The 22131-nt window shown below is 40.6% G+C and overlaps 2 protein-coding genes across 2 annotated transcripts; both read right to left on the bottom strand.

Annotated features, from left to right (window-relative positions):
- Positions 1-923: 923 nt before the first annotated feature.
- On the bottom strand, positions 924-8181 carry lratb.2 (lecithin retinol acyltransferase b, tandem duplicate 2). Its single transcript, XM_036133999.1, has 5 exons — positions 7723-8181; positions 6487-6592; positions 5396-5470; positions 3209-3361; positions 924-1189 (listed from the first exon to the last, which is right to left on the bottom strand). Exons 1-5 carry the CDS (start codon positions 8022-8024, stop codon positions 1034-1036), a joined length of 792 nt encoding a protein of 263 aa, XP_035989892.1. The 5' UTR covers positions 8025-8181; the 3' UTR covers positions 924-1033.
- Positions 8182-10816: 2635 nt separating this feature from the next.
- LOC105922335 (lecithin retinol acyltransferase-like) lies at positions 10817-19745 on the bottom strand. Its single transcript, XM_036133991.1, is given in 3 exon segments — positions 10817-11300; positions 19055-19654; positions 19657-19745. Coding segments are annotated over 3 exon segments (825 nt in total). The 5' UTR covers positions 19729-19745; the 3' UTR covers positions 10817-11147.
- Between the last annotated feature and the right edge of the window lie 2386 nt (positions 19746-22131).

Below are 22131 nucleotides of genomic sequence, written 5' to 3'. Positions count from 1 at the left end.
TTCTTTCTGTATTTTCCACCTGTTCTTTAATTTACAGCCATATCTTATCTGACTGGAGTTGCCAATAACAATTAAAGATTAAATTAAATTAAATTAAACTATGTGTCAACCAGTTCAAAATATGATTTTAGTGCAGCTGTTGGGACTCAGAAGGGCTGCAACAAAGAAATATGATAAATGTCAGAATAAATGGAAAAAATATTCATCTTATTACTAAATTATTCACCCTTTAAACTAAATAAAATAAACATATAAAGAACAAGTGTCAACTAAGATCAATTTAGTTTAATAATTGTGATTAGTTAATCATCAATCAATGAATACGTAACATAAATTAAGTAAAATAATCCATATTTTTTGTGCTAATCATTGTTACTTGAAACCAATTCAATCAAAACTGTAATCCACCTATAGTGTAATATGAAAATAAATTTAAAACAAGAACTAGGAATTCAATTTTTACTGTGAAGCACTTTGTGATTTTTATCTGAGAAAAGTGCTATATAAATACATTTTAATGACTTACTTACTTAAATACTTTTTAAGGAATAAAACCAAACATAGAAGTGATAAAAACAAGAGAAACATAAAGTTATGTTAAGTTCAGACACACAGCTTGCACATAAAACTGGAAGAATGTTTTTATCTGTATTCCCATTTTTTATTGAAGTTAAATGTTGACTGGGGTATATTTGAGCAAATGTCAAGAATAAATCATGTCGTCACAAATATTGTGCAAGAAGAGTCAAAAAAACTGATTTTTTATTTACATTTTATGTTAACAGTCAGAAGGAGTTCGATCCAAATGAGAGAGTTCTGGCAAAATGCAACAAGTTAAGATATTTCAGGGTTGAAACATATTTAAAAAAATAAAACCTTTATTTTACACAATCTGCTATGGGTCACACCAATGAACGGTGGGGTTTTTATCTCTGTTTGTGTCAAATCACTGATTCTAATCCGGATTTAAGGTCTGGAGTTTGAGCTCTGGAGCTCCCAGTCCTGCTGCGGGTCAGCAGGTCAGCGCGTCGCCTCAGGAGGCCATCCAGATGAGGAAGGGCAGCAGCACGGCCAGCAGGACCGACCAGGTGTCCGCCGCTCTCAGGTGGAGCAGCAGACATGCAGCCAGCACCGCCGTCACCTTGGCAACGCCTCGACTCAGCACCAGCCGCCTCAGCGTCTTACAGAACTGATGGAGACAAAGCAGAGAGCGGTCAGAGCTTCTCCACATCTGGGTTTACATCAACATAGTTAAAATACGACTTTTACTGAAGGGAGGAGTGTCAGGAGAATTTATGACAGCTAGGAAAACAGCTCAAGTCAGTATCAAAATGTAAAATGCATCAGATAAAACCATGTTTCCAAAGAGCAATACATAAAACCAGCCACTAGATGGCGCCATCACACCGTGCTAGATGCGCTGCTGCTGCTTTTAATGATTAAAGGTTGTTGTGAAAGTGATTTGGTTGTGATGACTTGAACCCCCCCCCCCCCCCCCAAAAAAAAAAATATAATAATAAAATAAAAAGAAACATAAAATACAGAAAAGAATCATAAATTGTCCAGATATTTATCTCTGAGTGAAGTAACTGGATGGTTATGGATGCAATACAGCAACTATAAAGACACATTTTTCTTTTTTTACACTTCTGATGCCTTGTTTTAATCCTACAATCCCTTATTTTTGTTTTATTCAGTGGCACTTTCTGTTGCTTTGGTTACTAGTAACCATTGCAAAGACAACAACAAATGTAAAAAAATTATTTTATATCAGCATAAATATGAAAAAATTGCCACCAACATTTCATTAATAAACAACCCTGTTAATTATTAATATGCATACGGTGGTGTGGGTGAATACGCAATTCTGATTGGCTGCAGGGTGTCCGTTAAAAAGTGTTATAGGACACGTATAAAACAGTCAAATAGCCTGATTGCTCTAAACATTAGCTGCTAATGGTGAGACGGTTGACCCTGGTTAACCTGAAATAGTCCTCTCAGCCACTTCTTGTGAAAAACGTACGGTTTTAACGGTGAAAAGAACATTAGATTATTAATAATTGATTTAATATGTCTTTTTTTTCTAAGTGACCATGGTATAAGCGGGATAATGCCCTTCGTGGTGTACATTATCAGAAATGAACGGACTTCACAGAAGCAACCGTCCTCCACGTCATCCATTAATTTCTGATAATAGACGCCACATCGGGCATCATGCCTCACCTAAACGAGTCTATATTTGAACGTATACATGCACCAGATTAACACATCTGAACCGCTGCAGGAATAAAAAGGTTTAAATAAAGAAATGTTGGTTCAACATGACTTTCCATCACTCTTCCAGACGACAGGGGGCTGAGAACTCATCCCTGAGGTCCACCAATAATTAGAATGAAAACTAAGGAAGCCTCTTCTTGACGTCGTTCCTATTTTATCGTGTAATGAGTTATCATGGTTATCTTCTATATTTGCAGCAGCTCTGCTCATCCTTCCTGTTCCTGACATCTAAACTGGAGTTTCTGTTAGCTTGACAGTTTTTGGTGTTTCTCCTAGCTTGACGCTGCTCTGCCTCACTTCGCTGCAGCCGGCTCACAGTTTCCTGTCCTGCATTCCTCTGCCTTCCTCTCCCAAGCCTCGCTCCTCCTCCGCTCCATTCAGCCCGGTGAGCTCCTTCTTAATTCTTTCCCAACTCCCAGCCTAACTAATCGCGCAGAGAATCTGCTGGAACAATGCCGCTTTCTCTGAGGAACGGTTGCTGCAACGCGCAGCTTAGCCCAGGAGCACAGGCTGGTCCGATCGCCGCTAATCTGCTGCAGGGAGGCCAGGAGCTCTGCAAAAAACGCAAACTAAAAATAAGTAAAATCATCTGGAAATTAGTGCATTTGTCCTTGATTTGAGCACATAAATAAGATTATCTGCCAATGGAATGAGTGTTTTGACCTTTAAAATAAGATAATCAGATATACTGCACTCTAAATGAGATGATGGAGTTGAATTGTTCCTATTTTAAGTGTAAAAATCTCATTCCATTGGCAAATCGCCTTATTTCTGCTCAAATTAAGGTCAAATACACTAATTTCAAGAAAATTTGACTTATTTTTAGTTTTGTTTTGACAGAACCGAGTCGTTTTTGTTTTTTTTTATCCTAGGTGGCAGGTTTTAAGTTAAGTGAAGCACGGCCGCACTGTGGGGGTCCCTGCCGGGTCACCTGGAAGGTCTGGAAGCTGGTGACGGTGCCGTATCTGCAGTACATGACGAAATGCTCGCAGTTGTACCACAGGAGGCTGTAGGCCACGTCTCCCAGCAGCTTCTCCGCCCGCCGGGCCACCTCCTCGCCCTGCAGCGCCGCGCAGCTGCACATCTGGCAAGACATACAACGTCAAAACGGCATAAAAAAAAGGCCTTCAGCGTCAAGAAACGTTCCCCGTCATGATCAGAAGCTAAATCTGCTCTTCTATACGTTCAAAACGTAGCTGAACTGTTCATTTTCCAGGGTGGAATATACAATAATTAACAAAATGCTTTCCACACTGCAAAAACGGAACTAAAATAAGTAAAATGTACTTAAAGTTAGTGTATTTGTCCTTGATTTGAGCAGGTAAATAATCTGCCAATGAAATAAGATTTTTGCACTTAAATTAGGAACAACTCATCTCCATCATCTTATTTCAAGTGCAGGGTGTCTAATTATCTTATTTTAGGGGTTAAAATACTCATTCCATTGGCAGATAATCTTATTTACCTGCTCAAATCAAGGATAAATACACTAATTTTAAGAACATTTTACTTATTTTTAGATCTGTTTTTGCAGTGCAAAAACACGTGTAAAGGGGTTTATTTGGAACAGAAAAAACAACAGAGCGCTTCCAAGCTTTACAACTTAGAGCTAGATGTTCACACTGCAAAAATACAACCAAAAAAATTTTAAATTCTTTTTGAAATGAGAGTATTTTTCCTTGATTCGAGCATTTAAATAACATTATTTGCCAGTGGTATAAGATTTTTTGCACTTAAAATAGGAACAACTCATCTCCATCGTCTTATTTCAAGTGCAGGATGTCTAATTATCTTATTTTAGGGGTAAGAAATACTCATTCCATTGGCAGATAATCTTATTTACCTGCTCAAATCAAGGGCAAATATATTAATGTCAAGAAAATTTTACTTATTTTTAGTTCTCTTTTTGCAGTGCATAACTTGGACATTGTTGGGTTTTCCACAAAGACAACGGACCATCTGGTCTGTAGTGTCTGTCAGTAAAGAAAGCTCTTCTCTTATTGGTCCATTTAACGTCAAAACGGCATAAAAAAAAGGCCTTCAGCGTCAATAAAAGATCCCTGTCATGATCAGAAGCTAAATCTGCTCTTCTATACGTTCAAAACGTTGCTAAACTGTTCATTTTCCAGGCTGGGATATACAATAATTAACAAAATGCTTTCCAAAAAACACGTGTAAAACCTCAGACATATGTTACAGATGGTTCTAGCGTGCCTTGGTCCATTCAATGACTGGAGCGTTCTGGTCGGGGATTTTTATTATGGGTTTATTTGGAGCAAAAAAAAAAAAAAAAAAACAGAGCGCTTCCAAGCTTTACAACTTAGAGCTAGATGTTCAAAAACTTGGACATTGTCTGGTTTTCCACAAAGACAACGGGCCATCTGGTCTGTAGTGTGTCAGTAAAGAAAGCTCTTCTCTTATTGGTCCGTTTAGGGTCTGACATGCGTCCACTGCCACTGGAGACGGATAAGGGTGAGAAAACCATGTTAACAGACACACGCTGCAAGAAGGAAGCTAAAGGTAAGTAAAATGTTCCTGAAATTAGTGCATTTGTCCTTAATTTGAGCAGACAAGTTTAAAAGATCTGCAAATCAAACTTCTTTTTTGCACTTTGCACTCATCGCCATCTTATTTCAAGTGCAGCGTATCTAATTATCTTATTTTGAGGGTGAAAACACTCATTCCATTGACAGATAATCTTTTTTACTTTCTTAAATCAAGGACAAAAACACAAATTTCAAGAAATTTTCCTTTCAGTTCCAGCAGGGAGGAGTTTCCTCTCTCGGGTGGCCAGACTTGGAGCCAGAAGCAGGATCTCTGTCATCTAGGAGCAGAGATGGTTCTCCTGTGCTCTGAAAGGTATCAGTCAGGGTAAGGAGGGCGTCTGATCAGGACGCCACGGTCATGGCGCTCTGGAGGGTTTACAGGGACAATGATAATCAGAAAAGAGTGCGGATCAGACCCACAACTGTCTTTGGGGGACTATTTAGTCAACCAATCAACATGAAAACATTATTCTCTGCTTTATGAATTACTTTAGAGCTTTAAACACGGATGTTCAGGTAACCATGACATAAACACACGGGTGTGGCTGCACATGACTTTGGCGTCGGCTCACCTTGTCCATGGGGTTGATGATGATCTCGGCTCCGTAGGCGAAGTCTTCCACCGAGTCCACCCTCACGCTGCCGCACTGCGCACACAGACAGGCGGACAGGTCGTCCATTAGCGCTACAGCACATTAGCGGAAGCGTTAGCCACGGAGGGATGAGGTGTTTATTTTTCATCTTTATTGGTCCATCGCATCAGTATAGAAACGCCTCCTGATTCTGGCGCAGACTCTACGTTAGGGGTGTGCAAAATAATCGTCATGACGATTCTAATTTTCGCGATCTACTGCATCGATTCTTGACGCCAAGTATCGATTATTAATTTAAAAAAAAATTATAAATAAAATTGCATGAATGGTTGGCGAACATCAGCCAAAAACAAGTGGAATACAACTTCACTGGTTTAAAGGACCACTGAGGCCAAGTAAACGGCACTGATTTTCCTTATTTTGTAATTTTAAGTTTTATATATCCTAGACACTTTTTGTCAGTGTGACCACTCCAGTAATAGTAATATTTGTTTTCAAGGAAATACCTCCAAAAGTCGTTTCAATAAATACAGCCATGTATGAATTCAGTTTCTTTCAGTTATGTATCAATTGAAGACACTATCCAGATCATACACAGCCAGTCAGCCACTGGTAATGTATTTTTTTCTAACAGTGTTCATTGAAAATATCGCAATGTATCGCTATACATTACAATAATTCAAGTATCGTGATGCATCGTGATAGAATCGCATCGTGACTTCTTTGGCAATACCCACCCCTACTCTACGTACGGTTGAAGCTATTCATGCGTTACCACTCACAGCCACAAGGTGGCGCCACACGAATAAAAAGCACAACAGACACGGTGCTGTACGAGTATCGGTGTTTTGTTGGGCATTGTAACCACAGAGCATCACTGCCACCTACAGGCCTAAATGGGTACTGCAAGGCAGACCTTTAAGACGGGAATGGTTTGGTGTCGCCAAGGTTGCTCTGAATGAAACCACTACCACTGAAATACTAAGAATAGATCCTCCTGGATTCAGGAGAATAATGTAGGAAAAGGTGGAAAAAAAACAACTGTTTATGAAAATATTATTCTTCGTCACCTTAGCCAGAACTCCCAGTATGAGTCTGGTGTTGGTTACCATCCGTTTGATCCAACTCTGGTCACTGGAGACGACGGGCATGATGTCAGGGATGAAATGAGCCACTCTGCGAGGAAAAGATGGAGGGATGAACGTCAGGAAGAGGACATGGAGAAAAGAAAGACAGGAAATGAATGAAAGAGAACGAAGAAAAGAGTGGACAAGATGTAGAAAGATCAAATATGAAGGAACGGGGGATGGACAAGAGGAAAGAAAGGAAAGAAACAAAGGGAAAGAGTGAAACAAAAGTAACACAAGAAAGGAAAAGGGGGAAAGAAATTAAATTCAAAACGAAAGATAAGAGAAGGCATGAAAAGGAAGAACACTGCAAAAAAGGGAACTGAAAGTAGGTAAAATCCTCTTTAAATTAGTGTATTTTTCATTGATTTAAGCAGGTAAATCAGACTATTTGCCAGTTGAATAAGATTTTTGCACTTTAAATAAGAACAATTCATCTCCATCATTTTATTTCAAGTGCAGGATATCTAATTATCTTATTTTAGGGGTAGAAATTCTCATTCCATTGGCAAATACTCTTATTTATCTGCTCAAATTGAGTAAAAATATACAAATTTAAAGGGAATTTTGCTTAATTTTAGTTCCCTTTTTGCAGTGAACAATGTTGGGAAAGGGTGGGATTGGAAATGAAGGGAAGGACCAGAAGGTAAAGAAAGAAAGAGGAGAAGTAAAATAAAACAAGAGAAAGTAAAGGAAAGCAAATGATTATAAGAAAGAAACTTAGGAGGAAGACAAGAGGAATAGAGGAGGTGTGTCAGCGAGGACAGCGTCCATATAAAAAAAGATGGAGGACAGATTTATGCCTCAGAGGAGAAAAGAATGATGAACATCAGAGTGAACACTACAAAAATAGACCTAAAAATAAGAAATTTAAAGTATTTTTCCTTGATTTGAGCAGGTAAATAGGACTATTTGCCAATGGAATAAGATTTTTGCACTTAAAATAGGAACAATTCATCTTTATCGTCTTATTTCAAGTGCAGTTTATCTAATTATCTTATTTTAGGGGTAAAAATACTCATTCCATTGGCAAATAGTCTTATTTACCTGCTCAAATCAAGGGCAAATGCATTCATTTAAGACAATTTTACTTATTTTTAGTTCTCTTTTTGCAGTGAAGACAGCCTCATCTACATCTGTACCTCCTGAGGACCAATCAGAGCGCAGCGTCACACTCACCTGCCTCCTCCCAGGTAAATCCCAAAGTGGGTGAAGAGAGTGCGGGGGACCTCCAGCAGGTCTCCCCTCCTGAACATCAGATCATACCTGTTCTCCTCCTCCTCCTCCTTCTTCTTCTCCTCCTTGGCAGGAGGAGGCTGGGCCGTGGCAGAGGGGATGAAGACCAGAGCGAGGAGCTGCAGGGGAAACATGGCGAGAGGAGAAGCAGAGCACGGTGCAGCCCAGTCCTCCGGTGGGGTTTTTATTGAGCGGGTGGGAGGAGCAGAGAGGGGATTATAGTCTGCAGCAGGTCCAGACTCCATTCCTGCACAGACGGGTGGGTCCTCCTGGGGCTCAGCGCTGACCTCCTGGACTCACAAAGACGGAAAACAAAGACCTTTATCTGTTCGTTCAGCACAGAATCGTACGGCACGTTCAGCAGCGACGTCTCCAGGGTGGAGAACTGTAGAGAGAGACAGAAATACAATAAAACATCACAAAAATCAAATGTACACAGGATTCAGCCACTGAAGAAACAAAAAAAGCTGAAAAAAAGATAACAAAATGCAAAGTGAAACCTTTAATAAAAGATGATTGTCCACGCCTTCTCTCCATGTGGACCAAAACGATGAAGTTAACAACTTGGAGGCTAAAAAAAAATCAGAACAGGAAATGACATTGTGACTTATTTCCCTGCTCTACAATAAACTACACTGCAAAAACGGAACTAGAAATAAGTAAAATGTTCTTAAAATCAGTGTATTTGTCCTTGATATGAGCAGGTAAATAAGATGATTTGCCAATGGAATAAGATTTTTGCACTTAAAATAGGAACAACTCCTCTCCCTCATCTTATTTCAAGTGCAGCATGTCTAATTGTCTTATTTTAGGGGTCAAAATACTCATTCCATTGGCAGATAATCTTATTTACCTGCTCAAATCAAAGATAAATACACTAACTTTAAGAACATTTTACTTATTTTTAGATCCGTTTTTGCAGTGTAAGCCTGCAGTAGCTGAATTGGACAAACAAAGTAGTCAGAGTTCTGATATTAAAGGGATGTGTGAACTATTGTAGATCATAAAACTTCAAAAAAGGGTTTTGCACGTTGCGTTTAGCTTCAATAAATGAATTAAAAGTAACGCTGACAGGAGAGATTTGGCTTTATTTACAAAGAAATGAAGGACAGTGAGCCCTGAAGGCCGCTGGTGTTTCTGCAGCTTCCACACTTAGCCAGCAGAGGGCGACAGGCTCCAGTTAAACTACTTTAGACTGAATGTAAAACGGAAATGAAGATTATTGTTTTTATATTATTATAAACAGATGTCATGTTCTTATCTGCTTACAGGGTGTATAAAGTCAAAGCATTTTAAATGTATTTTGCTCATGAAAAAACATTTCAGGACACTAAAAAAATAATACAAATGTGGTATTTTCTATTCATCTAGCCATAGTTTAATAGATGTTTTAACATTATTGAGGTGAAAATGACCCGTAGCAACTGAATCTACAATAAACCAAGATCAGAAAGATTTAAAACTATTTTCATCCTCTTCTTCCAACACAGCGATCTTTACGATCAAAGGCAAGTTAGAATATTTATTTACATTTTTGTTCTTCAAAATGTCAGGTCCAAAACCTCTTTATACCCTTTTCATCTCACCAAGCGGTGATAAAAAAGAAACGTTGACCTGCATCACAGCGATGGGAGCCCTCTGGTTACTCCCCAGCAGCTTTCTGCATGTCTTCACCGGTTCTTTGATGCTTTATCTCCACTTTGAGGTCGGAGCGCCTCCTTCCCATCACCCTAATCTGGAGCTCCCTCCACAGACGCTCTATCAGAATGGAGTCAGGACTCCCAAACAGTAAGAATGTGGACATTCTGGAGTGACTACAGTCCTTGGGAATTAATCAGATATAAAACCTGTGGAATAAAACATCAGGCGGGATGTTTCTGAGGTAAAACCGAGCAAAGAAGAAGAAGAGCTGTCCAGTCATCCTTTATTTCTGTGTGGATATAATAATTATTATAGAGATTTCCAGCTTTATCCACCTTTTATACTGTTTTCTTTTCAAACACAACTTACAGGCGATGCAACTAAAGACTGAGGGTTTTATTGTCTTTCCATAAAACTGCCTCACTAACATCTTTAAAGAAATTCATGGTGAAAATAGAAATTTCACTGGTGAAAATAAAGCACACATCCGATGTTCTTCTATTTTTTTTATTTACATATTAAAAATACGATACAAAGAGTTACAAAACTGTAAAAATGTTTGTGACTGTTAGGAAACAATCAGGTCCTGAAGGATATTTACACATATTTACATCTTCACCAGGTTTCACGTCTTATTGTAGAGATGCAGCCAAACGGACCCAACGGGCCTTTAACCAGTCAGTGAAAGATGGAAAACAGAAGCACAGCAGAATTAAGGAGAGATTTTTTTTCTGTCTGTCTGTCTGCGGTGGATCTGCAGAAAACGTTAAAAACTGAACTAACGAGAGAGTTTCAGCTCATTCTGCCCTCTGATTGGCTGATATCCTGACGCCTGCAGAGGGGTTAGCGTCCGCCGTTCTGCAGCTGTTCGTCAAACGAAGTTATGAAGATAAAAACAATAAGAAGAGAAGAAAATATGAAATTGTCACAGTGAGAACTCACTTAAAGGCCCATTCATACCTCACGTAAAAGACGGATACGGATACGTGTGGAGTGTTTCATACGTTCTAACCGTCGATTTCGTCCGTATTTTGACGCGAAAATTGGGAGCTTACGATTACGGACGAAACGGATCAATACGGAGCAATACTACCGGAAACGGTGGGGGCGCTATTGAGTTTGTAGTACAAAATGTCAACAAAATCACGAAGAAGGTTAGAATTCTGGGCTTTAAACAATGGCGGGATTCGAGGAACGACTTGCGGAGCTTGTCCTCAACTACCCGCACATATGATGTGTCGTGTCCGGGGCACAGGGACAAACAAAAAGTTTACTTACGGAGCAAATACAACAAAATCACGTCTTGGACCGTCGCCATGTTTGATCAATGACGAATCATTGGCGCCCAGCACTGCCACCTAGAGGAAATATTGGTTATTGCGCACCTCAACGGACGGAGGTATGAAGGAGTCAACGGATAGAACGTACGGACAGAAATACGGACGTGTAGGCCAAACGTAGGGTATGAATGGACCTTTACATGTCTTCACTTCCATGTTAACCATCGGATGAATCGTACGAGGCCACGCCCTCCGTCACCTCCTAAAAACCCAACAGAAGAGTCCAACTAAACCATCTTATCTTCGCGCAGATTTCTCTTTCTTTGTTTCGTTTTCTCCACAGATATGCAGGCAGGCTGCTGGAAGGAAAGGAAGGTTAGATGTTTGACTACGTGTTTTTTTTGTCAGAAGAGAGTCTCTGGGTTTGTCCTGAACCGGCTGGGCCTCCTAGCTGGCCATCCACAGGGTGAAGGTGATGAGGGCGGTGGGCAGGGCCGTGCTGGCAGACACTCCCAGACACACCATGGACAGGAGGCCCACCAGGCCGGCCAGGAGGACGCTCCGCTGGTCCCGGATCAGCGACTTCAGCCACTCGCAGAACTGAGGAGAAGCAAAATGGAGTAAGAATAGAAAAGTCAGCAAATAAGCAAGGTTTATTTCACGAGCACCTTCCACAGACAAAACCATCACAAAGAACTGTAAAAACAAAGCCAACAGTAAAGACAAAAGAGATAAAATAACCCGCTGACCAATCACTAACCAGACAGAGAGCAGACTATGGTGAAAAAACTAGCCAGCTGAATATCATCTGCATAAAAGTAATAAAAAGTAGGGCTGAACGATTTTGGAAAATAATCTAATTGCGAATTTTTTTTCTTCACAGCAAAAAGAGAACTAAAAATAAGTGAAATGTTCTTAAAGTTAGTGTATTTTTCCTTGATTTGAGCAGGTAAATAAGACTATCTGACAATGGAATGAGTATTTTTACCCCTAAAATCAGATAATTAGACATCCTGCACTTGAAATAAGATGATGGAGATGAGTTGTTCCTATTCTAAGTGCAAAAATCTTATTCCATTGGCAAATCATCTTATTTACCTGCTCATATCAAAGAAAAATACTCTCATTTCAAGAAATATTTTCTTATTTTTAATTCTATTTTTGCAGTGTTAATATTGCGATTTACTGCAATTTTTTCCCAGTTTAATTTATCATGTGTTTTTAAATATATGCAAACAACAAATCAATTTGTTTCCTCGCCATGTGGATTAGTTGCTAAAAGACCCACAGCATCTAAACTCTGAGCAGAAATGATTGCGTTCTGCCTACAATATATTTCAATCAAAATTGCAATTTTGACTTTTCTCTGCATTAACCACAAGCAACAAAAATGGCCTCTAAATAAAAATGTTTGTAAACAAGGACTATTTTAAATATGAACTTTTAATGTTTCTATTAATCAGAATATTATTCAAGAGAACAGCTTTTAATTGATTGGGACATCAATCCTTGTTGAACATAAAGTGCAACCAACAAGCAAGTCTATGTATTAAACTGATTGACCTGTACTTAATGCTATGTATGATTATATAAACTCTAAAACAAGTAATAAAATTAGATTATCTCACTGCTGCAACTGTCTTCCCTTCCATGTGGAGGCAAACCCACTTTAAACATTTTACCAACACCTAATGGACGTGTCTAATTCCCTAATTGTTACATAGCCAAAAATTGCAGACTCTGTGATTTGGAAATTGAGTTTTTTTAAATCACGATTATATTGAAAATGCGATTAATTGTTCAGCCCTAATAAAAAGTCACTGAATAATGCCACTACAGGGAGCATGTAGAAATTAAATAATGATGGACCCAGAACTCAGCCCTGTGGAACCCCTTTTAGAAGTGATCAGCATATTTCTGCTAAAATATTCACACCCTTTGAACTTATTCCCAGATTTCCACATTATGATCGCAACCTTCAACATATTTTACTGGGATTGTTTATGACTGCCCCACAGAATATTGGAAATAATTATGAAGACCTGATTCATGGTTTTTCAACCATTGTCACAGATAAAAATCTTAAGACTGTGGGCAGCATTTTAATTTATCCTCCTAAGTTAATACTTTATGAATCCAGCTTTCACTGCAGTCACACCTGCAGGTCTTTAAAGAGACAGAAATATTTGGCCATTCGTCTTTGTAAAACAGGTCAAACTCAGTCAGACTGGGTGGAAAGAGGCAAGTCTTCACTGCAAAAACTGATCTAAAAGTAAGTACAATTTTCTTGAAATAAATGCATCTGTTCTTGATTTGAGCAGGTAAATAAGATTATCTGCCAATGGAATGGGTATTTTGATCCCTAAATTAAGATAATTAGATATACTGCACTACAAATAAGATGATGGAGATGAGTTGTTCTTATTTTAAGTGTAAACATCTTATTCCATTGGCAGATAATCTTATTTACCTCCTCAAATCAAGGACAAATACATTAATTTCAAGTAAATCTGACTTACTTTTAGTTCCCTTTTTGCAGTCTTTCCACAGATTCTCAATTGGACTTGAGTATGGACTTTGACTGGACCATTCGAACACATGAACATCCTTTGATTTAAACCACCCTGCTGTAGTTCTGGCTGTATTTTTAGGGTCAATGTTCTGCTGGAAGGTGACCTGCAGTCCAAGTCTCTAAAACGTGCTCTACTAGTATTTTTCTGGATTTATCTCCATCATTTATCCACCAAGTCTGATGGGTTTTGCTGTCACTGATGGAGAAAAGCCTCCCCGCAGCATGATGCTGCCGCCACCAGGTTTTAACATATGGATGGCATGTCCAGAGCAACGTGCAGTGTTAGTTTTACACTAGTTTTTATTTCTGGTAGGGGAATAATATAATTTTGGTATCATCTAACCACATGTCCACATCATTGCCATGACCTCTACATACTTCAGCGAGTGATAAGCAGCAGACTTCTTGCTATCTTTGGACAGGGGCTATCCTCCTGCAACAGCTTTCATATGAGGCCATATGTGCTGCTCAAAGAATAGCGGACAGATGCCCTCACTGCAAAAAGGGAACAAAAATAAGTAAAAATGTCTTGAAATGAGTGTATTTTTCCTTGATTTGAGCAGGTAGATAAGACTATTTGCCAATAGAATGAGATTTTTGCACTTAAAACAGGAGCAATTCATCTCTAAAATAACATAATTAGACATCCTGCACTTGAAATAAGACGATGGAGATGAATTGTTCCTATTTTAAGTGCAAAAATCTTATTCCATTGGCAAATAGTCTTATTTACCTACTCTAATCAAGGAAAATTACAGTGATTTCAAGAAAATTTCACTTACTTTTAGTTCTGTTTTTGCAGTGCTCATTCTGTCTGGAACATAAATTCACACTTAATTACAATAAAGTTCTTGGTTGCAATGTCACAACAAGGGAAAAAGTTCCAGGAATGTTTTTGAAACGTTTCCTGTAAAATCTTCTTTCTATGAAAATGAAAAACCTGCACAGGAATCAAAACAATGTTGCACTGATTTTGGCTTAACCTCGGCTCATCTAATCCACATTGAGTTAATGTTTCACAAAAAGACGCAAACACCAAAGAGTTATTGAGCTCCTTATGGTTTGGCAAAGTCTGCAAATGTCCAGAAACCCATTTTCTTTCACAAAAGGCTTTCTTATTCATGTAATGCATGAATATGTATTTCTTTTAAAGTCAAAGCGGATTTTATTGTATGAATAATACCTCCAACGGACGCTTCTTTGTGTTTGAGTATCACATTAAATATCAATAAATACATCTAAATGTATGATTGCAACGTGACAAAATGTGAACATGTTCAAGTGGAAATTACTACTTTTCAAAGTGTTAACTGGACACAAGAAAATTTCAGAAACATTTTTAAAAAAAACACAGTGGTTTTTAGAAAAAACACCTAATTAATCCCATACATGTTAGTAAATGACATTAGAAATGTTAATTACGTCAGTAATAAAACACAGGCAGAGGTTTCCCTCCTGCTGCTGCATCAAGTTTCACTTCCTGTAATTGCCAACCCAAACATCTGACCTGTGTGCCGCCACAGAGTAAAGTCTGTGAAGGCTTAAGGAACCCGGGGCGCAGGGCCAACAGGAGCTCTTAAAGGAAGTCTCAGAGGGGCCCGACATAATATAAACATCAGCTCAATTATCCTCTGCTACCAGAGGTCAGCTTAGGCTGCCATTCTGGCGTCACGCGTTTGGAAATACCAGGGATTGACCACTTTGACTGAGTTTTAGCGCTTTCTGATGTCTAAAAATTAGCTTGTTTAAACGTCAACACTGTGTTTTGTTGGATTAAAAGGACGTTTCACTTACAAACACACAAAAAAAGACTCTTCAATGATTTTTCATCTTTATTCATCTGACCTTTGTTTGTAAAAAAAAGTTACTCTGATTACAAGTCTGGTAACTTTAGTTGGCTTAAAACAAATCTCACTGATAAACAACCAGAGGCTACGCTAACGGTTCCAAAATGCTAAGTTTAAGTAGCTACAGACGTATTTTCTGATGAAAGTGATTAAAATCCAAAGGACCATAACTAAATATTCCTTTAAGTCGCTAAACCTTGGGGGATTTATAATTTGAGGTGTTTTTATAGACAAAACAACCAGGTGACAACAGTAGTCAACATGCTACCTAGCAAGCTAGCTCATTGCTAAAGAAGAGCTAGATACTTCATAAAAGAGTTTAAATTAGAATTATAGCAATACAATTGTTAACTGGATCTTTAGTTTAGTCATTATATAATGTAGCATTATCTAAAGTTTAGCAAAAGACCTAAAAAAGGTTAATCCTTTTTAGTTTTTTGGCAGCTAATCTTAATTAACATTACTAATATTATTGATGGCTAATCATGGAGAAACAGCTATAGTGTGATTTAAATTTGCCTTGACATGTAAATAAAATGCAAATATTTGCCAGGTTTCATGTCCATCAGAATCTGAAAGCGGTTCTGATTAAAGTTGAGGCTAATATGCCATAAACAAGGTTTTTATGGCAGTGGCGATACATGCATAACACTTTACTCACCTCACAAACAAAAAAAGCAACACAAACCCGTGAAATTTAAATCAATCCCAAATGAACCCCCATTTATGTTACAAACAGGATAAAATTCTGTGTTTGGGTTTGTTGACAGAAATGAGCAGCATCTGTAAAATTACATTATTTAGTGTGTAGTGTTTGGTAATTATGTGCTGAGTTCTGGTTGTGTTTTATAGAGCCCATACGGCTCCCCTCCCAGGGCGGCACTCCCTCAGGGGTGGCATGCATCATTAACTAAATAAATGATTATGTATAATTTGTGCAGCAGTCGTGTTTTGCAGGCTTGTTTTAATGTCCTGTCAACCCATAACCCGTAGTTTAGCACAGTGTAAGACAATATGAATGGTTTTATTGCTGTTGCGTGGTTTTCATACCATCAAATTAACGTGTTCCTCTCTTTTCTATGCACACACCGATGGTAGGTAAGGCTGCCGGTGTTATTACTGGGTTGGCTGAAGTCTGCACTACGTCTCATTGTCTCTAAAATCGATTTTTAACAGGATTTTTCTACGCCGCAGAGAGAATCGGAGCGAAGCCAGAGACCACAGCAAATAAAATACAGCAGAGGCAGCATTCATGTAAAACCCCCTGTGGATTAAACTAATGACAAAACGATGCAGACTCCTAAAAACACGTATAACCCGAGTAAACCCTGAGCAGTGGTTGAACGGCTGACTAACATCCTTCTGGCAACACGTACTCCAGGCAAAGCTTTGTTTATTTAAACTGGTCACCAGTCAAACTACTATTTAAAACAGCATCAGGGTAATAAAAGCTCAAAGCAGGAGTACGAACATGAATGAAAGGAGACAAAGTGCTGAAAGGAAGGCGAGGATGCAGAAGCTGCAGCTTTGCACCAGTCCAGCTGAAGGTGGCGCTACCCTGAGCTTCATGCCCTGATCCGACCACAGAGAGGCGTGGTCCTGCAGCCCGAGGAGCTGATTTAAAGAGCCGGCATCGCCGCCGTCCGTCATCATCAGCGTCCGCGGCGCAGACTGAGTGGCTCTCGGCTGCTGGCAGGCGGCTCGGCTCTGAATACGGCTCTTGTTCTCAGGACTTTCCGAGGAGCGACCCAGATTTTCCTGTTCTGTGTAAAACCAGCCCCAAACAGAGGAGGAGGGACGGCTTGTTAGACTTAAAGGACTTTTCAGATCAGTCATCCATGAGCGTTTATTTCCAGCCTCAACGTCTCTGTTGCCCTACAGAGGGCTTCACACGCTGATTTAAGGCCAAATTATGGGATTTCTGCTTCAATTTGCTTCGGCTTTTAAAACTTTTAATTCATACCAGGCAGAGACGCTTCCAGAAAGTTTTGTCTGGAGGAAGCGAATACTTTTATCAACTATAGACCAAAAATCAGCTGATTTGGCATGTTGAAATGTTTTTTTTTTAATATAATTTGGACCCGTGGTTCCTTCATTTTTGATTTACACTGCAAAAACAAAACTAAAAATAAGTAAAAGTTTCTTGAAACTGATGTATTTGTCCTTGATTTGAGCGGGTAAATAATATTATCTGCCAACGGAATGAGTATTTTGACCCCTAAAATCAGATAATTAGATAAACTACACTTGAAATAAGATGATGGAGATGAGTTGTTCCTATTGTAAGTGTAAAAATCTCATTCCATTGGCAAATAATCTTATTTACCTGATCAAATCAAGGACAAATCCGCAAATGTAAAGAAAAATTTTCTTATTTTTATTTGGATTTTTGCAGAGTAGACATGTGGAAACATTCAGATTAAAATAAGACTGTAACTAAATGAAGAAATGTTGCAACTCATCGAAGCTTGTCTTATATCTAATGCATAAGAAATACACGCATACAGGACTTTTAAGAAATAGTACAAGAAATTAATGTTGGTGCCATTTAGAGGTTTCCCTCTTCTGTCTTTGTTTAGCTGCATCTATGAGCCAATCCAGAGGAAACGGGCGTCTGCTGTCCACAGACGTGTTCTGTCCTTGTATTTTAGCCCCACCCTGCATCTTTGTGAAGGTCTGTGTGCAAAATAATGACCAAGGCTGCAGATTCAGACGCTCCACTCTTCCCAGACAAAGTTAAATACAGCAGAGAACTCAAATGTTGCTGAGCTGAGGGAGTAAAATCTGCTTTATGAATAAAGTGGCATATAAAGCCTAAACTGAAAATAAAAGAGGAAACACATGCATGCAAAACCCAAAGTAAAGCTATAATAGGCTGGGAAGTATTTATCAAGAACATGTTTAAAGATTGCACAGGGGGTCTGGATGCTTGGCACATAAAGTGTGAAAAACGTCTGAATTAAGAGAGCTGCTGCGGCGTTCAGGCCGACTGCTGCAGGCACAGCGTGAGTCGGGATCAACGCTCTCAGGATTTTTATGAGGCTGCAAAGTTAAAACGCGCATGAACACATGTGGTCTCCTGCTGCAGGACCTGCTCTATTAAAACTTCTCTGCAGTAAAACACAACTCTGGGTTCCTGGGAGCAGCAACGTGCAGGAGAAGTCTGGTCTGTACGGCAAGCCATTACGTGAAAAAATAACAGCACTTTACCTGCTTTTAAATTATAATCACATTATGTTAAGACGATAAGAATGTTTTGAGGAGTGATGGTGGCTCAGTGGGTGGAGAGCCAAGCTTTTTATTTCTTGACTCATCCGCATCAGGCCATTTTCTGCCTGTTCTCGATCAACTAGACCCAAACATTTTGTAAAAGACACTTTATCCTGTTCCTTGTGTCATGCATACATATAAAGAACATCTCTCTTGAGGTTTCAAGTGTTTTTTGTTCTTGTTGTTGTTTTTTTACCCACATGTGCAGCTTTAAAAAAAATAATACTATTGCATATTACTAATATGCAAAATATTTCTACCTTGGAAAAGTGTTGATATTTTGACAGTAACTGATTTCCATACATAATAAGATCCTAATTTAGACTTAGACAAACTTTATTGTCGTTTTGCATGCAGAGTGAATACAAAACGACATTTCGTTGCATACAGCTACAATGTAACGAGATTACAATTTAAATAAAATAACATTACAATATAAAGCAGTAATAAGGATGTAACAGTGCAGGAGAGAAGCAGTTTTTTTTTAAAAAAGTGTGCAGAAGAATGTTCCTACATGTTTAAAGTGCAAACATAATGGTGCAAAAATGCATTACTTTGATGAAATGGTGAGTTCTGCAGACATAATGGTGCAAAAAATGCATTACTTTGATGAAATGGTGAGTTCTGCAGGGTGCAGCTCAACCTTTAACCCCGGTGGAGCTCACCTGGTCGGTCTGCAGGCTCTGCGCAGCGCCGTAGCGGCAGTGGGTGACGAAGTGCTCGCAGTTGTTCCACAGCAGGCTGTAGGACACCCCGCCGACCAGCCGCTCGGCCCGCCGGGCCACCTCCTCTCCGGGCAGCGGGCTCCGGGCCACCGCCCGGTCCATGGCGTTCAGCAGGATCCCGGCCCCGTACGCAAAGTCCTCCACGGAGTCCACCCGGATGCTGGCGCGCTTGGAGAGCACGCCGAGCAGCAGCCGGCTGTTGGTCACCATCTGCTGCAGCCGCCGGCTGTCGGAGCTCAGCGCCGGCAGGATGTCCGGGATGAGGTGCGCCACCCGGTTGTCGCCCAGGTAGATGCCGAAGTGCGTAAAGAGGGTCCGGGGCACCTCCAGCAGGTCGCCCCGCTGCAGCCGGTGCGGAGCCGCGGCGGCTGCGGCGGCGGCGGGCAGCTGCGGGGCCGGCTCCTCCCGGTCACGGCCGCGGGCCAGCCGGGGGGGCAGCAGGCTGGACAGCTTGACGTGGGCGAGGAGGAAGAGCCTCTCCAGGAGGAAGGTGAGGGTGTCCAGCATGGCTGAAGCAGAGCAGCTCCGTCTCTCATCCGCTGGCGGCTCCGGGTCTGAGCGGCGCCCCGCGGCCGGCCCAGTTTTACTGCGGGAGCGTGCGTGTGCGCGTTCATGTGTGCGTTTGGGAGGGGAGGGGATGTGGGGGGGGGGGGGGGGGGGGTCTGACACTGATGAGCAGCCTCTGTTTGTCTCACACCAGGGAGTTTCTCTAGTTAACAACAGCACAATACGCACAGGATCTAATAACAGGAAACTATCAAATAGAGATTAATGTTTAAAAGACTTAAAATAAAATAATAATAATAATAATAATAATAATAATAATAATAATGTGTCCAAATAATGTATGCGAGCGGTTCTGATAGTAAAACGCAACAAAGCTCCACATACAGGCTGACTGTATCTCCACCCAGCAGCCAATTAAGAGCCAATTAACCTGAGAGGGGCTCCTGCCAGGAAGCTCATGAGTTGGTTTCTGCAGGATAGAGGAGGAGGAGGAGGAGGAGGAGGAAGATTAGGAGGAGGTCCGGTCACCTTTTAGCACATTCCTGATCTGATTAGTAGCAAAATAATCCATCATTTAGAGACGAACGCCTCATTTATCCATCTGCTCTTCCAAAGACTCTTCAAACGAATCATTTCTCCTCTCCAATCTTGTTACATTTCTCTAACAGTGAACCATATCAAAGATTATTCGATGATTAATTGATTATTCTTGTCTTGTGCCGGCTGACCTCCCACCAGCCTCCTGCTCACGTCTCTGACCCTGAAACAGCGAAAACACCGGCTTCCAGCCAAATGTGCGCCGCCACAAGCGGCGGAGCAGCAAATGCTGTTCACACTCATCCGTCATCTCCTCCCTGGGAACCGAGCAGCGGTCTGCATGCGTCAGCTTCCAGAAAACCTCAAACAAATGGCTCCGTGCAGCATCAGCTCTAAGTTCAGCCAGATTTATTAAATCCTGTGAGCGGACCTGCAGACCCGGTTTACACCTGGACCCTCCTGGATGAGCCCATCCCACCAGGGCAGCTCCACATGCACCGGCTGACCCTCCTCCTGACCTCTGGGACCTCTCTGGCCTCACCTTCGTCCTCCACAGGTAAACAAGCAGGTCAGGAGGTCCTGACACACGCAGACTGGACGCTGCGTTCAGCAGACGTTCCTGAGCAAACAGAGGGGGAAGAGCCGGTTTGGTGAACTGAGCTGCCTCTGTAGTTATGCTGCTATATGCTTAGGCTGCTGGAAGACATCAGGGTCTATTTCTCTCACTCTGCTGAGTTCTCCTACTGCTCTCCGATCTGCATTTGTTGTTATTTTAACTTTTTTTCTCTTCATAGAAGGTACACCTGGTCTGGCGTTCTGTTAGCTGTGACATCATCCAGGGAAGACAGATCATCCACTATTACCATCTAACATAGAAAGTACTCCTGGGTCAATGTGAGCTTCTGAGCTTTCTGTGTCTCTGCTCTGTCTTCTCTAACATAGAAAGTACTCCTGGGTCAATGTGAGCTGCTGTGCTTTCTGTTTCTCTGCTCTGTCTTCTCTAACATAGAAATTACCCCTGGGTCAATGTGAGCTTCTGTGCTTTCTGTGTCTCTGCTCTGTCTTCTCTAACATAGAAAGTACTCCTGGGTCAATTTGAGCTTCTGTGCTTTCTGTGTCTCTGTTCTGTCTTCTCTAACATAGAAAGTACTCCTGGGTCAATGTGAGCTTCGGTGCTTTCTGTGTCTCTGCTCTGTCTTCTCTAACATAGAAAGTACTCCTGGATCAATGTGAGCTTCTGAGCTTTCTGTGTCTCTGCTCTGTCTTCTCTAACATAGAAAGTACTCCTGGGTCAATGTGAGCTTCTGTGCTTTCTGTGTCTCTGCTCTGTCTTCTCTAAGCCCCAGTGGGTCAAGGCAGATGAGCGTTCATACTGAGCCTGGTTCTGGTTCTGCTGGAGGTTCTCCTCCCTGTTAAAGGGGAGTTTTCCTCTCCACTGTCGCTTCATGCATGCTCGGTATGAGGGATTGCTGCAAAGCCATCAACAAAGCAGACGACTGTCCACTGTGGCTCTACGCTCTTTCAGGAGGAGTGAATGCTGCTTGGAGAGACTTGATGCAATCTGCTGGGTTTCCTTAGAGAGGAAACTTTCTGACCAATCTGGAGGATCTGATGGAATCTGACTTTGGAAAGAGATTTGAGATGACATGTTGTGAATTGATGCTATATAGATAAAATTTAATTGAAGAGATATGATAAACTTAGCTAAGACAGCAAAGCAACACTAAGCTAAAAATGACGTTAATTTGTTTCCTGGTGAGTTAAATGAAGCTTAATGAAGTTTATATACAGATATAATTATGTAAGTCCTTCTACCACAGATACTGACTACTTTTCTGTGTGAATTAATAAAACATGTTGAAGACCTGTGAAATGCTGCCTTTACATTGGTAACGGGCCTAAAAAGGAAACTTTTAAGAATCTCTTATCGGTGCTAAAATCTGATTTCCGAGTCCTGATCAGATCCACATTTT

Source organism: Fundulus heteroclitus, unplaced genomic scaffold (assembly GCF_011125445.2).
Source record: "Fundulus heteroclitus isolate FHET01 unplaced genomic scaffold, MU-UCD_Fhet_4.1 scaffold_71, whole genome shotgun sequence".
NCBI classification, from domain to species: Eukaryota; Metazoa; Chordata; class Actinopteri; order Cyprinodontiformes; family Fundulidae; genus Fundulus; species Fundulus heteroclitus.
This window is presented reverse-complemented; position numbering and strand designations above follow the sequence as displayed.

What these genes read in the sequence shown, in the direction of transcription:
- lratb.2 (XM_036133999.1), bottom strand. Translation starts at nt 8,024, where the DNA reads ATGGAGTCTGGACCTGCTGCAGACTATAATCCCCTCTCTGCTCCTCCC. An exon ending in TCATCAACCCCATGGACAAG is followed by an intron (nt 3,362 to 5,395) that starts GTGAGCCGACGC and finishes ATGTCTTGCCAG; the next exon opens with ATGTGCAGCTGCGCGGCGCT. An exon ending in CCAGCTTCCAGACCTTCCAG is followed by an intron (nt 1,190 to 3,208) that starts GTGACCCGGCAG and finishes TGTCTCCATCAG; the next exon opens with TTCTGTAAGACGCTGAGGCG.